Consider the following 18,060-nt stretch of genomic DNA (forward strand, 5'->3'; position numbering starts at 1 on the left):
TGTTAATTTCTCTACCATAAGCCGCCTCCAACGTCGTTGTAGAGAATTTGTGGGTATCTTTAGCAGGAACACAGGAATCTATTTTTGAGCACCCCCTCATAACTCTGATAACTATTTACTAAATTACATTTCTATGATACAAGGGTGAACACAATCTTGCATACAGTAACTCCAGATAGATCTCTTCTATCAAAAATGATGTTTTTAATAGCTGTACAGTGTACATATTAGGACATGCGTACTCATGTGTCCATATTATGTACACTGTATAGTTATAACAACATCGCAACCTGTGCAGAAAACAGTTTCTCCCACAGCAGACTTTAATAATAGCAATGGCACAGATGGTGTTGTGAGCCAATAGACACAACTAATTGAAAAGAAGAATATCCAGTTGGCATCATTGCTATCTTATTAGAGAAAACATTTTAGTTGTTATAATTGCAACCAGGGTAAAGATACTTTTTCTGGTTTGGACCTCTCTAAAACTTTCAGGGGTGTTATGACCAGACAGCGTTAAGCTTTGTCCTGATATCCACTCGGAATGGTTGAATGCGCAGTATGTGCCCCATTATGTGCCACACTATGATCGCCCAGTGAACTACATCCAATGTACTCACTAAGTCAAGTCATAATATGTTACCGATTTAACAGATGGAATCCAGCAGAGGAAGCGGTGTTTGAATCCCATCTGTGAAAATGATTTATTTAAATATTTTTCTGATATCATTATAATACAAACTGCTGCAACGTTCCAGTACAGAAGCTTCACACAGTACCAAATAAAATTCAAATTACAGGTCATAACATTTTTGACAGCTCAACAAACAGATAAGACTGCATTGAGATGATGCGTAATAAGGAAACAATTCATCTATGTGAAGCTGAAATAATGGACATCGGCGTCATAAAAAAACCATAACTGCTGTGTTGTCATTTCTGAAACAATATCCATGGATTTGAGTTGCTCAAATGTCATAATATAGTATCTTGTTTGATGGGCTGAGACTTCGTTGCTTGTTAGCCACCACAATTGTCAGACGTTGCAATTCCCTTATCAAACGACTGTTGTCGATCCTTTAAATTATATATCCACTTTGCTTGACCTTGTACTCTGTAGTGATTCCATTTCCTGTTGAAGTACAATAGGCCTTGCAACAGGTGTGTACTGCCATGGCAAGTGGTCCTCCTTAACAGACTGTCAATAAAGTTGTTTTTAAATTCCATTTCCTGTTGTTAGTGCTTCAAAACGAATATATGACAACATTGTTACAAATACAGAACATAACTTGTCTCTGCTTTTAAACATTTGGATAAAAAAGGTTACATGCTGATTACTTTACAAGTTTTACAGATTTTTTATTTCATTTTTAAAATTTTATACAGGGATTTGATAAACTGAAGGCATTCTTTTACTGTGCACACAAATATGCTATCCATTTTACCTGCTTGGAGAAGTATGTGATAAACTCAAGTTCTCAAAATCGTCTTCCTCAAAACTGAACAGTTAGGATTTGTCATAATAGTCATAAAATAACTTTTACTCAATGGACTATAGCCTAATATTGATTTGAGGTTAAGCAGCATGACACAGCTCTGCTAGATTAACTGTTCTCATCCCAGGAACCAGCGCAGATTAAATACTGTATATAGCCCACACATTTTGTACCCTGACAAGACTTGCTGATCAGGATATGTCTCTAGCTGGATTCTTCTGTATTATTTGCTCTGTCAGCTAACTCCAACTGCTGTATCAACAGGTTAAGATCCCTCACTGAGTTCAGCAGCGCGTGTACAGAAGACTGGAGACTGTTTACGGTGGAGACCTTAAGCAAAATCCTGCTTCTTAGTGGCCCCAGGAATGTGTATGTACTGCCAATACATATAATTATTCCATCCAAAGTGCTGTTATTTTAAATACGATTTGAAGAAATGGACAGATGGTGCTTTGTGAATCTGGGCAGATTGTCCGCCTCGTTCTGAGATTGTAAAAAGATAGGGAATAAAGGGGCACAATATGTGAGAACACTAGGCTACAGTATACGCAATGTGCAAAGAGATCGATGTTGGTGAAAGTCAATATTCTATGGCCATAGCCACTGTCTTTGGTCGCATGATACATTTTACAATGGAGACTCTCTTCAGTCTATGGATACCCTCTTCAACTCAACTGAAAGGCAGATCTGAAGCACTGTTGCTGCACGATTACCAATACCACCTATTCATACAGTAGCTATGGTGGCATAATATGTCCAGTGGTCATTGCACTTAACAATGACGCTACCTAAAATAGGTGCATCCATATAGTGAATAGAAATGATTCCAAGTGGTGAATGTCTATGGAACATTGCAGGTAGACATTTAGAAAGCTTCTATATATATTAACAGTTTAGTATAACAGTAGAATCCATGACTTCTGCTAACGGGTTCTGAAACAAGAGGTCAGATTGTCAAAGCGTTGTGTCGATGAACATTGAGAATGGACAAGAGCGAGAACAATTTAAAACCATTTTCTTAATCACAGGACCTTTAAACTGTTTCCTCGTCCTTATCTCTGTGTTACAGATAAGGAGCGTATACTATAGATACCGTTGGGGCATCATTGCACCATCAAATGGCATAAGAACTCTTCTTGGCTAATGTGAGATTCTTTACACAAAGATAATGCCCCTGAGCATTAGGCTACAGCAGTACCTAGATTCTTCTTTTCGGTAATGGAGCATATTTGAATATTAGAGCTGTGCTCTAAGTGAAGCATTCCATTTCTTAATGGCTTTTTACAATATTAGTGCAGCCAAATTTAAACGAATGGTCTGCTGGCACAGTCACATATAAACATTGACATTATTATGCTTCATAACATGTGAAGCTGTTGCACATCAGGAAATTACAAGAGATGGAAGTATTATTTCTATATTCCAAAGGAAATACCGTACAAAAGTAAAGAATGTGAGAATGAATAAGAACAGATCCATAATAACAAAGTTCAAGAATTGTAGTTGCAGATAATACATATGCAGATTTTAAAATAATACAATGTCGAGTTGCCCTAATTTAGCAATCCAACTAGGCCTATACATCATTTTGTTGTATTTTAGTAGTTATTTTGTTTTGGGTGGGGCATGAATACCCTTGTACAATGTAGTTACATGATCAACATAGTGAATGTAAGCTATAAACAGTTCAAGGAGTTTGAAATAAAACAATTATATACTCATATATTACACAAATATAGATCCTTTTTTTTCTACTTTGACACAATAACTGTATTGCAGGAAACCAAAATAAAAGTATTTGTGAAAGATATTCCAAGTAGACACTGTCGGTTTCCATTTTGTTTCAATTGTTGGGAGTGCTGAAGAAACATTGGCACAACAGGTAATCCCGCCACTGGCCTTTGAGAAGGTGCCTCTTGTGTACAATGGGTAATAAGAATTCATTGGGTGCAGAGTAGTGGTGGGAAAAAAAGGGCCAACTGTGCTGTCTGCTTGGTGGTAATAATAGGCCATACATAGTGATACTGGGAGGAAAAGTCAGTTCTTGAAACTATAGCAAGGTATCCCTCATAAAGCCAACGCCAAGAATCAGGATGGCAAGTCCGTAGCTTGTAGCTATCCTAGTACCTGTGAATGAAGGCATACAGTCAGGACATATACAGTGCTTATCTTCACACAAAATATGTGCACGGTTCTTATCTTTAACACGTACTGCTGCGGAGAAATATGTGCAAAAGCTATCATGGCACTAGTCTGAAACATTTTATACATTGTGCACGTATGGAATGATCTTATTCTTAAATGAAATATGCATATGGAATACAAAAAAAGCATTATATATATGTTTGAGCATCACCGTCTGACAACTGTATGATACTGAAAAGCCTGGCAGTCTTATGCGCATTTGGTTCATTTGCTTCTCAGGGACATTGTCCTTGAATTGATAAGATCAAGACCACAGGAAAAAGGCATCGATGCATTTCTGTCCAAAGGATAATGATACAGAACGTATAGTACAGTAGGGAGAGATAAGGAGATATTCTGAATGGCAATACTCTACTGTATATTGACGCAAGATTTTCTTCTGTTTAATCTCCCTGTAATACACAAGCTAAAATAGAATTTAAGGTCTAAAAGAATCAAAAGAAACCAGATTCCCTAATGAACTTTTTCTGGTACCTGCCCGGGACTGAAAAAGAGGCACAACATTTTTTTAATCCTACGAAACAAAGGCAGCATTAAGGAAATGGAAAATGAAATATTCCCTAAATCATGGTGACATTTACTGGATTTTTCCGTCAGACCAAGCACAGCAATGTTCTAAGAGGAGAATTGTCTGGGGACACTATGGTTCGGCCAAGCTCAATATCGGGAGGAGGAAAAAGACGGAGGCCTGTAACCCGCTGTTCCTCCCTGCCAGATTTCATTTGGCCCGGGGTGATCAAGTGAACAGTATTGCCACAGAGGAGCAGCAATAACGCTAGGCCAAAATATCCTCTGCATGGAGAATAATGAATCAGCTCGCAGCCTGGGAGGCTGGACTAGGTTTACATGCCGATAGACACAGCTCTGATGACCTGCAGTGAATCTCTCACACCATCCATGAGAGCCCTACCTTAAAACATACTCAAACCCCTGAATATAGCTTAAATGCAATTCTTCGATAAATACTGAAAAAGTAATGTCACAGGAAACACTTTTTACAAAACCTATCATTTGCCACAAACAAACTAAATATTTAGGTTACAACATGAGTACTACACTACTAAATACCAAACCAAGTACTGTTGCTGTACAAGTACTGACTCAAATCGCTTTACATTGCACAGAGTAAAGTCACCTGATCCACCACCAATAGTATACAGCCTGAGTCTCCAGTTTACTCCTTATTTTGTCTAATGGAATACAGATTTGAAATATAGGGTAGAGTGACCTCCCTGCTGAGGGTGGGTGCGTCACCCAGGCATATGCCGCTGCCATAGGGAGAGAGCTGGCCTGGCGCCATCTATCTGCCTACATGATGGAGCTAGTGGTGGGCTACTGAAAAAAAATGTGATAACACAGTCTGACTTGTGTAGCAAATCCCAGCTGGGATTTCGTGATATCTGAATGTACAGTAGCTAGGTTCGATGTCATACACCCGTGTTTCACAAATTCTCCCTGTTCTCAGTGTCGTTCACCACTCAGCCATGTCTGATAGGACAGGGTTATTCCTTCTTCTGTGTTGGAAGTTGCAGGAGCACTTTGGGAAGATGGTATGAAAGCAGTTATTTTCCAGAACTGGTTGGCGACTTGCCACACAGTTTAAACAAAGTTGAAGGCCTTTTGGTACAGTACATATCACTTCTGGGACATTTGTTGTATTTCATTTCAGTGACCCAAAGCGTTGAAAAACCAACAGTGCCAAAACCAATATATGCAGACTGTGAGGTAACTAGACCTGACACATTGGTCTTCTCTGCACAGGAACGCAATGCAGGCAAACCACCATGCACTTAATTCCTACTCGGCTAACAGTTGCCATCGTTTACAGGTAAGGCAATGTGGAAAATCGTTTTACTCTCACAGGTCTAATTTCATCCAATTGTTTGACAATTGTTGTTCATCGACCAAAAACCTGCATTTGCAGCAATGTAACTGTCCTCCAGTCATAACAGTGCTCAGTAAAGGTAAGACCGCAGGGGGAGCAATAGAGGAACATTTATCAGTGTCATACACCGCACAGAGCATTCAGCGCCACACAGTTGTCAGCATAATTTGGTGCGCCTCTGCCTCATAATCACAAACTGCAGTCTGGGGGTTTATTTCTGCTGTATTTCCACATTCAATTGTAATATTCACTTGCTACAGTGTCCTTCAGTGTCTTTTTGATTAATTACATGGGGGAATTGCTTTAAAGTGGAACAAACTGACAAGCGGACAGCAGACTGAAGGCAGACAGACAAGAAACATGCAGATGGACAAGCAGACAGACAGACTGACATACAGGCAGAATAAAATACAGAAAAAAAGATACAAATAGTTAGATGGATTGGCTGATGATTTACCCTACTGAAGGAAAAATAAATTATATGAAAAACCAAAGCAGAATCTCTGGCGCCGTTATCTCACCTGAACTGTGTTTGACTGTCTTGGCTGATGAAGTCTGAGAGCTGGAGGTAGAGCGGACCCTCTGGTCGGCACTCATGCCGTCTTGTGCTGCTGTGGAGCCTGTCTTGCGGGGCTTCTTATCTGCTGTCAGGTGGGACAGGGGGGACGTCTTCTTGACCGGTCTGATGCGGGGCCGGGTGCTGTTCACCTTCAGGTAGGCCTGGACCTTGTACTCCAGCAGCTCTCCATAGTTGGCGTTGGTGACTCTGCACTCATACAGGCCCTCGTCACTCTTCCCCACCCGGGAGATCTGCAGTTTGTGGGAGATGTCGTTTCCCTGTACCTTCACCGTCTGTAGGGAGATAAAGAGATGTTCAATGAACGATGCAGGAGCAACTACATCCCATCCACATGACTGGTGGTTCAGTACAAACAACCATGTATTGACACAACATTAGAAACATCAAACTAATTTTTTGGGTCACATACACCTGTTCAGCAGATGTTAATGCAGGTGTAGCGAAATAGTTGTAATGGTGATGGTTTTATGTGTCCATACTTATGGTGTCCATATTAGGAAATGTGATGTTGCCCTAGTATGGACACTGTAAAAACTCTGTACATACAATAACTTACACTTATTTTAGTCCCTTCATCGTCTGGATCAGGCTCTGGTATCATTTCCATCTAAGAAAACGGAGAAAATAAAAATACACTTAAAAAAGCTGAAGATACATTTGAAAAGGAGACATCAATGCATTACGAGACTCTAACATGCTGACCACACTGCTCGCGTTGTGTGCACGAGGGTGGCAAAATAAATACATACATGTTATTCAATCATTGCACCCACACTGCTTGCGCACGCCAATGAGCGTCTGTGAAGCCAGGCGCTAAAATAGAACTTGATTCTATTTGTGACGCTTGATGCGCTGCAAGTCCCGGAAGATATACCCACGTGCCATCTCCTCATTGGTTTTTAGGAGCATATACCCATGTGGGTGATTGGAAGATGGACTGAGATCCACACTCCAGTCGGTAGTGGTAATGCACCTTAAAGTTGGTTGCCAACCGCCATATAAAGTCCAAAGAAGATGAATCCTGAAGGAGGAGAGATTACTAGAAACAAACTCGGTTTACCATTTTATTTGTGGATTAATTGTCGGAGTAGATGACCTTGTGCATTTCAGGTAAAATAACAATCCAATGTTTATTTCCCAGGACAAATTAGCTAGCAACAGCAAGCTAGCTAGCTAAATTGCCATAAATGTTTAATGCTTTTCGACGTGTCCCCAAATTAATATAGTTGGTTCAAAGTTTGTTTTGATATTTCAACCTGCGTGTCCTGATCGTGTCTGGTGTTGGTGGACAAAATCAACATGCGCGCGATGGCGCATGTGGATGCACACGCACCAGCGGTCTGGTCAGCATGTAAGAGTGTGGCACTCTAAAAAAATTATAGAATAGTTATATTTTTATACCAGTCTAGTCTTCACAGTCACTGAAGCAAAAATAGTCAAAAAGCCTCTGGCATTCCTCAAAAGTACATTTCAGGTGTAAATGCAGCATCATTCATCGATGGCTATAAATGATTGATAGCTACATCAATAAACAGTTTATCCCAGATGGAAGGAGCAAAAACATTCCAATTGAACGATCGACTAAAATGAAAGAAAATGAAATCCCATATTCTTCCCCATTCTGTACATTTAGAATGAATGAAAAGCTTTGTGAAAAGAATCAATAAAATAAAGTGATATTCAGTGAAAGGAAGCAGTTCGAAAACAGAATGATTATACTCTTTGACAAATTGACAATTGACACATTTTTCCTCATAAATGGCACTGAACAAGCAATAATTATAAATCATCATCATCTTTAAAAATGTTCTCTCTATAGTCTTATGAAACATAATTAACTGTCTGGAGGCTTTACCCAAAACAAACGTTCAAATAAGAAACTCTCAAAGAAGTTAAAACACAAAGCCATCAAAAAGTGACCCAGCTTTAGGTTGAGCAGCAGGTAGTCTAGAGGTTAAGAGTGCTGGGCCAGTAACCGAAAGGTTGCTGGTTTGAATCCCCAAGCTGACTAGATTCAAAATCTGTTGGTGTTCCCTTGAGCAAGGCACTTGACCACAATTTCTCTGGATAAGAGTGTCTGCTAAAAATGTAAAACGTGCCCATGTTCTTGCTCTGGTGGCAGTATTCTGGCACTATAGCAAACACTCAGCCCAAAGCCTATATCATGGAATAGGCATTGAATTTCAAATGGACTTATTCCTTGGAAAGTCTGTTAACAGCAGAGCCTCTTTTAAACCAGTCCATGAAAGAAACAGCTACAGAGGGGATAAAAGCTGTCGGCTCCACAGGAGACTTAAAATAAGGCTTGAAAAGTACAGGAGCTACTTAAGAAAACCGGAACGAGAGTGTTTTGTGTCAAGTACATCATTACTTCAGAGAAGCCAATACTTACAATATAATACATTTTTCCAATTCGGATCAATGCTAATAACAGACAGATTGACTGTTTGTTCTTTTTCTGCCGTCATCAATCTTCACAGATGTCAGACACAAAAGTTAACATTTCACCCTCACCATCTCAGACAGACCATTCTCTTTTGAATTGCCAAGACAAAGTTGAATGTGGTGCAGTGGCCATTTTGCCACTCTTTTTTAGATGTAATTCTAATCAGTCATTTTGACTAAAAATATCATTAAGTCACATTTTTGTCATTTGAATAATGATTTAGTCTAGTTATTGTCAAAATGATGAGAACAGTGGGCCATTTTAGTCAACTAAATGCTTCCACATTTATTCACATCACATTTGTATTGCCTCATTAACCTACTAGTAAACATAAATCACTGACTTCCATGTGCACAAACATACATAGCCTTGCCCTACCAACATATTTTTCTGCATAACATCCTATTCTCTTCCCAACAGTAAAAGTATGACAAACCTATATAAGAATATATAAAAATTATCTGGCCATGTAAATTCTGAATTCAGCCTACATAGATACTGCATATTACATACAAAACAAACAGACTCACACAAGTGCAGAGAGAGAGAGAGAGAGAGAGAGAGAAGCACAATCACAATTGTTATCACCGTTCCACAGACACCCCGGCCACATTTATGTCCAAAAGTAGAACGGGGCTGATGACTGTTTTGCCCAGTGATGTAGTCGAGTCACTAAACCTTGAGTCCAAATCGAGTCCAAAGTCCTCCATGCTTCAATCCGAGTCCAAGTCCGAGTTACCAATGGTTGAGTCACGAGTCCCTATGGTTGAAGTCCGAGTCCCCGTGCTCAAGTCCTGGTCCAAGTGCTCAAGTCTAAGTCACTAGGGTCCACATTAACTCAATATAAAGTTACCCAGTCGGATATAGTGTAGTGGCAAGAGGGATTTAGTCAATAAACATTTTTCTATCCATAGACTACTGGTAATGTTACCAGGGCAACGTTCAGTTGCAAAACGCTTCTGATAGAAAGTCCATGAATAGAACCTACGTTATTTTTTATTCTATTTGCCAGAGAGGCATGTTTGTTCTACATCTATCTGAACGTTCCAAAATGTTGTGTCCCGCTGTACGTGCCCCAGGTTGTTAGCTATAACCAGCTAATGAGGTAACATGACTGAACAAGGTGTAGCCTAAAGACAGAGGCGTCTTGCCCATAGGGGGCACAGGGGCATGTTCCCCATCAGATTTGTCCTGTTAAAAATAATAAAGTTGAAGTTGGCTTTAGCTAGTCCAGATAGGTTCCCAATTTCCCAATGTCATACCTAGCTACCAAGAAGCCATTTCAGGCTATCAATCAAGAGTAGCTAGCTTGTCTAACTATCTTAGCTGGCATGCCTGCTGGCAAGGTTGTTAGTTTCAAGTTTGAATGTACAGTGAATTGCCTTTCTTGCAAAATAAAAACTCAACAATGCAATAATCAATAACATTGTAATACTAGAAGAAACACACAAGAAATAAGAAGAAATATGAAGAACACAATAAGTAAGTAAGCATACTACTGTATATACAGGGTCAGTTTCAATACCATATTTACAGTGTGCAGGGATACTGGAGTGATGGAGGTAGGTACTGTATGTATAGGGGTAAGGTGACTAGGCAATAGGATATAAGATAAACAGAGTAGGATAAAGACTTTAGAAAAGCAAGCAATTTAGAAAAGCAAGCAATTACTAAATGTATCAAATAAGACTCACATTCCTTTCAATAGTTTACTTAGATTTGAGCAAAGATGCTGAGAAGCATATTTCGTTTCTTTAGAAAAATAACCACCAGTCAGGATACAGGCAGTTCAAGATGTATGCTTAGATATGTGGGAAAAGTAACATATTTTTTACATAGAATTAAGCATAAGGATTATATCTTTAGATTGCAGAAAAATCTGTTTCAAGTGTTTGATATGGTTAACACTCCGGTCCGCAAGTAGCATACTTTTAGAACAGCCCGCGATATGCTCAATGAATGTAAAATGCGGCCCGCCAATGCACGATAGAAAGAAAAAAAACATAGAGAAAAAAACATATATTTTGAACGGTAATGGCTAGAATCAAGCTGTGGGAGTCTTGGCAAGTACATTCGCGAGACTACAAATTACAAAACGTTTCTATACTCAAGGGAGCGAAAAACATAGCTAGATTGTTGTATTACTGTTAAACTTAATTCTGCTATTGTTTTTAATTTCTTAAAACAGCTTGTGTTTCTTAACCAGGAAAACGGTATCTAACTAGAAGGCTGGTGCTGACTGGTTAGCTACGGGGCAGCAAGAGAGTCCCCTGTGCAATGTGTATGATCAGAGGCGGAGCCAGAGTGGAGCCTGTCTGCACACACTCATCGCTTGCTCCCCCGCAGCTCATGAGCTGATGTAGGATAGGCTGTGTGCGCCGATTGTGGCACATCCTTCCCACTCCTACACAGAACATCTGTGCTGCTAATATTAATTGTGCTCATCACTGAAAAGCTCTCAATCTTTCCAAAAACTCTTGTCCAGTCCACTTAGTAGTCTGATTTTAGTCACAGAGACAATTTCGTCTCGACTTGTTTTAGTGAACTGAAAAATAATTTAAGTTTAGTTATAGTTTTTTTTCTGGGTCTATTTAGTCAGTTATAGTCTCGTGAGAATTGTGTCACTGAAAAATAGGTGCTTGGTGAATATTTTTGCCACTATTTTTGGTGATGAAATTAATACTGTGGTGATGTGAAGGCAATTGGTGGGGCTCCTGCATGGATTTCACCAAAGTCATCTATCTCAATCTTTTTCTTTACAAACTGCGCCCTGATTAAACAATATATGTCACCTGGGCTAGATCATCTTCTTAAAAGAAAGACATCCATTCACATCTGCCTACATGGTTTCCCTCTGTATTCAGACATCATGTATTTCTTAAAGTGGACATAGAATGTTAAATACTCTTGACATTCATCTACCCTTCAATAACCAAAGAATAGATCCAGCAGAAAGAGATTGGAGTATGCCTAGCCTGTCTCTCCAGTTCAGTTCTGGATCACAGGTTTATGGGGTGCTTTATCCCAATTGGGTCTGGTGAATTTACAGTGGCTTTGCGAACCATAAAAATGCTGGGCATTTAACTGTCGAACTCCATTAGTCATTTAGCCTTGTACAAACAAATGCAATTTACTTAATTGTGAAATAATGAATTTCAGATATTATTTCAGAATCCAGACATTTATCATGAAGTGTAATAGACATTTATAGGCCACTTGCAGACTGCCGTTGTGTGTCATCAGACACTTAACTGTCACGGAAATGTGCTGATTTCATAATGAGAGAAATCTATACAAATGTACACAAGCGTAAGCCTATCTGTAGCTTGAGAGGAACTGAACAGCTTGGTTTTTCAAATGGGAAATAGACTTGTAGTCTTAGAATGCCCATTTTCATCAATAATGATACCCCTTCGCCTGCGAATGTGTTCTGTTTAATTTACAAGCGTTCTTTAGATTGACTGAATGTCTTTTGACATTGATGCAAAAGTTTAAAGTGACAATAAGAAACAAAAGAGCCATTGCTTTCTCATTTATATTTCATTTTCGACGCCTGGCTGCCTTCTGAGCTCGACACACTCTCAGCAGTTTGGAGTATCTCAATTTCAATCTCTTGTCTCTTTATTACAAAAACCCTCCACTGTGACACACTGCTATTTCTCATGCAAACTGAAATTGACTTCTTGTAAAATGAGTCCCACAATTACTGTGTAAAAAGAAAGGGGCCGCCCAGGTCCCTGCAACCAAATGGTATTATCTACGTTGAAATTCTGTATAGACCTACTGCACTTCCACTCATCATTACGATTGTCTGGCTTATTTCATTATTTCTGTTATGATCCTCATGTTATTATCTATAGGCCTTTGTGTTACATTTAATCAGAGGCAGCCTTGATTTAAAAACAAATCAGGTCATAAGATCAGCAGCAACAACGTGTTGAAACATGTCTCTATGTCCTTTATGCTTTTAAATGGCTGATGTACATTAGGTATGTTGTCCTTTCGTATATAATGTTTTCATGTTTTTATGTTCACCTGCACGGGGACTACAGATGTTGCACGGGGACTACAGACTACTGTTGCAACGCACCACTTCTCACTTTTGATATATTTTGGTTGTACATTGTACTACACATATAAATAAATAAACAACTAGACTCGCCCTCTCATCCTTCTGGCCTAAGCCCCTTGAGCTCAACAAGCTATTCCCTCCTCACTGTCGGAGGAATTGAGGAGCAATACGATACGATAGCGTTACTAGAGCCTGCCCAAGCCAACAACCAAATGAAAGACGATCAACTTGGATGTAGATTCACTTTCGGTAACACTTGAGTCTCTAATTGGTGGAACTGCCACGTCAGTTTTGGATATTACAACAACAAACTAGTTACTACAAACAACTAACACTGTTCTTTTCCCCTTGCACTCGAGATAGAATAGCAGAATGTGTACTGCGTTTTCTTTTACTACACTTAAGCCCCATTCACATTACATCTAAGCAGTCCGTTGCGTTACGCCTGATGTCATTCATTTCAATGGGGACCGTCCACAACGGAATGGTATCGCAGCGCCCCCTTGCGGTTGAAGGCTCAGTTGCAAAACAACTGAGCCAGAGTCCGTCAATATAACAGGAAGTTACCAAACCACAGAGCAAGAAAATAATATGTGGTTTTCGGCAATGGCCGTATGGGACAATTACGCATTCCTATAAGTGAGTACTATTTTAGTAGCCTAATGTTAAATAATACACATTGGCTGTTAAGCCAATTATATTTTCACTGTTGCCTCCCGTTATATTTTATTGTGATGGTAATGACACTTTTTTTTAATGATAACTATTGGGTGGAGGTCACTAGCTACAGTATCTTCAACCTATCCTACATTTTAGCTATCTAGATAGCTAGTTGCTCTGTAAACTAGCTTGACTTGAGGAAAGTTGAGGAAAAAGTAACTAAACGAAACATGTTTTATTATCACCTGAAACAATGTTTCTCCTGTCTTAAATAAAGGTCATGTTTTTCAATCTTCCAAAATAAATGTGATTTCTGACAGGATACTATGCTCCTCCATTTTGTATTGTGAAACCCTATGCTCTCCGTCCAGTAGCGGGACGAGATGAAGATGCCGTAGGGCGTAATGAAATATGTCACAATGGGGGATTACTGTGCTCCTCTCCTCCATTTCTCCTCCATTACATCAACAATTCAAAGACGATAACAAATGCGCTGGGTGAAAATGGTGCTGTTTCCCCAAATGTGGATTCGATCTTTAAAACCTTTTACTGCAGTGAGCTAAATCAGGGTCACACAGAGTGTTTATTAGTAGTCTTAAACAAAAGTATACACATCACACACATGGTTATGGGCTTAAATAAAATAAGACACCTGTACAATGTTAGATATGGAGTTGAAATGTATTCAATTATTTTGAGTGTGCATTTACAGTCCACTATTACACTTTATATATATCACAGAAGACTGAAATATAACAAAACGTTTGACATAGAAACTCCGGATTTCCAAAAAATATATGTTTATTAATTATGAAATTATTAAAATGTTTAATAATGTTTCACCCATAAGGCCACTAGAAGGTGATTTGGTCATTTGACTACAGCCAACAGGCAAAGGTTAATTAGCAGCTATTTTCAATCAGTTGAAAAATTGGCACTAAGGCATACCATGACTGAAGTAAGCTTGCAAGCAAGCTTTTCACTGTTTCATGTGCACGTGACAAATACATTTACATTTACATTTAAGTCATTTAGCTGACGCTCTTATCCAGAGCGACTTACAAATTGGAAAGTTCATACATATTCATCCTGTAAACTTTGATTTGATTCAAAAAGTAGAAGCCCTGTGCACAGCAATGCGTTTTCTTTAAGTTCCTGGTTAGTAACATCACACATGTCCAAAACACATGTAAAAAAAAAAAAAACACGCACACTGAGAAAGACAACGGTCAATATTGATTAATTGTCTGAGGCTGTCCTGATATGGACACTATTTTCCAGTGTGCCGTTTTTAACATGTGTTTTGGGAACTACAAGTGAACTTTATTTACAAAATCTCTGAACCTTTAAACAAGTCCTCTGTGATAACATCAAGTGCCCGATAATAACGTTAGAGTGTGTTAAGTTGGAGTACATAAAACACCATGCAGCCTTGTAAGTGCTCACTAATTACGAACCTCACTGACTCTTGAGTAGGCGCTCAAGACGTTATGGCCCAAGATCTGTTGTTAATGTTAATTATAGTCACTGAAATCATGTTATTGAGTTCTTCTCACATGAAAAGAGCAGCAAAGGCTCCACTGCAATTGGTCAAGTGTCAGGTGCTGCAATGGTAATTACATGTAAAATAGTTTCACAGCAGTATCTCCCGATATGAGAGAGAGTGTAGGATTCAGATTCAGTCATCTAAACAGCCTTCCAAATGTGCAAAGGTGTTAATAATAGCAAATATTTTAAATAGACGGGACAAAACAAGTTTGGAATACTCAGTGGTGTAAAGTACATTAAGTAAAAATACTTTAAAGTACCATTTAAGTATTTTTGGGGAGTATCCTATTTATATTTTTGACAACTTTTACTTTTACTCCACTCTTACTCGTTACATTTTTTTATGCTTAGCAAGACAGGAAAATTGTCTAATTCACACGCTTATCAAGAGAACATCCCTGGTCATCCCTACTGCCTCTGATCTGGCAGACTCACTAAACACAATTGCTTCGTTTGTAAATTATGTTCGTAAATGAATAAAAACAAGGAAATCGTGCTGTCTGCTTCATATAAGGAATTTGAAATGATTTATACTTGTAATTTTGATACTTTAGTATATTTTAGCGATTACATTTACTTTAGATACTTAAGTATATTTAAAACCAAATACTTTTAGACTTTTACTCAAGTAATATTTTACTGGGTGACTTTCATTTTTACTTGAGTCATTTTCTTTTAAGGTATCTTTACTTTTACTCAAGTATGTCATTTGGGTACTTTTCCCACCACTGGGAATACTGTACATGTAGCTCACGATTGCATTGTTGTGCTGTTTGCACTAAATCTGCATAATTTATCATCACCTTCTCAGAGGAACTGTAAAAAGAGTTTGAGATAAATCACTCTGCAAATAGTGTAAAGTAATAATGTCTGCATTTCAGTGCTGTTTAGAAGGCATTCAATTAAATGAACATTAAAAAAAGGAAAAAGTCTTGTGGATGAAACAACACTCCTACTCAGCCCTTGAGATGCTCCCGGTGTAGAAACAGGACACAAGATTAAGTTTCAAGAAATATGTTAAAGTAAAGCATTGGCTTTTCAGAATTGGCAGAGGCTGTGTGTTATGACTCACAGTGGAGAAAAAGACAGGAGATGAAACTGAGCCTTTGGGATCTCAAACATACATAGTTCAAGGAAGAACAACATCTTACAAAATAACTTATAGACTACCTCCGGATTTCTATGGATAGATGTTGAAGGAAAGCTGCTGCTACACTTTCTATATAGATATCTTCACTGGTATTGATGTTGTTAATACGTCTGGGCAAGAAGTGGCATGGAAAGACCCTCAGTATATTTTATAACAAAAAAGTTTTAAAATACATTATTCACATTCATGTTGAATAATCACTGTAATTATGAAGCTAACTTTAATATGCACAGTCTAATAACACTATAAGCTATTATCCAATTTGATGGAAGTTAATTGGCACATCAATCAACCATTAAAAACATATTGAGGTATTTAAGTCAAAATCACTGACGGATTACAGATCTTGAGATAGCATAATATCTACAGCTTTTTGTTTTTATAATTACCGGTCTCTTCTTAACTTGTACAGTTGTGTACATCATACACTGTGATTGGTAGTACAGTACACACGACCTGTTCATTGACCAATCAAAGTATTTAGCAAAGTATTGACCCATGACCTTGAGAAATGACTCGTATTTATGTGGCATTGGCACATATGATCCTCCTCTCCACCCTCTCCGAGTTGGGCATCTCCGGCGCGGCCCACGCTTGGATTGCGTCCTACCTGACAGGTCGCTCCTACCAGGTGGCGTGGCGAGAATCTGTCTCCGCACCACGTGCTCTCACCACTGGTGTCCCCCAGGGCTCTGTTCTAGGCCCTCTCCTATTCTCGCTATACACCAAGTCACTTGGCTCTGTCATATCCTCACATGGTCTCTCCTATCATTGCTATGCAGACGACACACAATTAATCTTCTCCTTTCCCCCTTCTGATAACCAGGTGGCGAATCGCATCTCTGCATGTCTGGCAGACATATCAGTGTGGATGACGGATCACCACCTCAAGCTGAACCTCGGCAAGACGGAGCTGCTCTTCCTCCCGGGGAAGGACTGCCCGTTCCATGATCTTGCCATCACGGTTGACAACTCCATTGTGTCCTCCTCCCAGAGCGCTAAGAACCTTGGCGTGATCCTGGACAACACCCTGTCGTTCTCAACCAACATCAAGGCGGTGACCCGTTCCTGTAGGTTCATGCTCTACAACATTCGCAGAGTACGACCCTGCCTCACACAGGAAGCGGCGCAGGTCCTAATCCAGGCACTTGTCATCTCCCGTCTGGATTACTGCAACTCGCTGTTGGCTGGGCTCCCTGCCTGTGCGATTAAACCCCTACAACTCATCCAGAACGCCGCAGCCCGTCTGGTGTTCAACCTTCCCAAGTTCTCTCACGTCACCCCGCTCCTCCGCTCTCTCCACTGGCTTCCAGTTGAAGCTCGCATCCGCTACAAGACCATGGTGCTTGCCTACGGAGCTGTGAGGGGAACGGCACCTCCGTACCTTCAGGCTCTGATCAGGCCCTACACCCAAACAAGGGCACTGCGTTCATCCACCTCTGGCCTGCTCGCCTCCCTACCTCTGAGGAAGTACAGCTCCCGCTCAGCCCAGTCAAAACTGTTCGCTGCTCTGGCACCCCAATGGTGGAACAAACTCCCCCACGACGCCAGGTCAGCGGAATCAATCACCACCTTCCGGAGACACCTGAAACCCCACCTCTTTAAGGAATACCTAGGATAGGATAAAGTAATCCTTCTAAACCCCCCCCCCCCCCTTAGAGTTAGATGCACTATTGTAAAGTGGTTGTTCCACTGGACATCATAAGGTGAATGCACCAACTTGTAAGTCGCTCTGGATAAGAGCGTCTGCTAAATGACTTAAATGTAAATGTAAATATGAAATTCCTCAAACGCAATAATACCTGAATACTTCAAATCAATATTATTTTACACTTGCTTAAGGGTTTAAAGGTAAAGCCATGTTTTCCTTGCAATTGGCATACCAAGGGAAGGTACTGAATGTACTGCATTATTGAAAAGCTGTGCTTCACTGGATTCTTTGATTCTAAATGCAAAAGACCCTTTTTAGGCAACAGAAAGTTGAGAGAGAGCGAGAGAGAGAGAGAGAGAGAGAGAGA

General features: G+C 39.7%; 1 protein-coding gene across 1 annotated transcript in view; it reads right to left on the reverse strand.

Annotated features, from left to right (window-relative positions):
- Positions 1–679: 679 nt before the first annotated feature.
- The window catches only part of LOC139531828 (V-set and transmembrane domain-containing protein 2A-like), a 30,619-nt gene continuing 13,238 nt past the window's right edge, over positions 680–18,060 (reverse strand). The window contains exons 3-5 of the mRNA XM_071328702.1: positions 6,723–6,773; positions 6,108–6,438; positions 680–3,623 (exon numbers count right to left, since the gene is read on the reverse strand). Of these exons, the coding sequence (XP_071184803.1) occupies positions 3,547–3,623; positions 6,108–6,438; positions 6,723–6,773 (459 nt within the window). The 3' untranslated portion in view covers positions 680–3,546. The remainder of the gene's footprint in view (positions 3,624–6,107; positions 6,439–6,722; positions 6,774–18,060) is intronic.

This window comes from Salvelinus alpinus, chromosome 10 (assembly GCF_045679555.1).
Source record: "Salvelinus alpinus chromosome 10, SLU_Salpinus.1, whole genome shotgun sequence".
NCBI classification, from domain to species: Eukaryota; Metazoa; Chordata; class Actinopteri; order Salmoniformes; family Salmonidae; genus Salvelinus; species Salvelinus alpinus.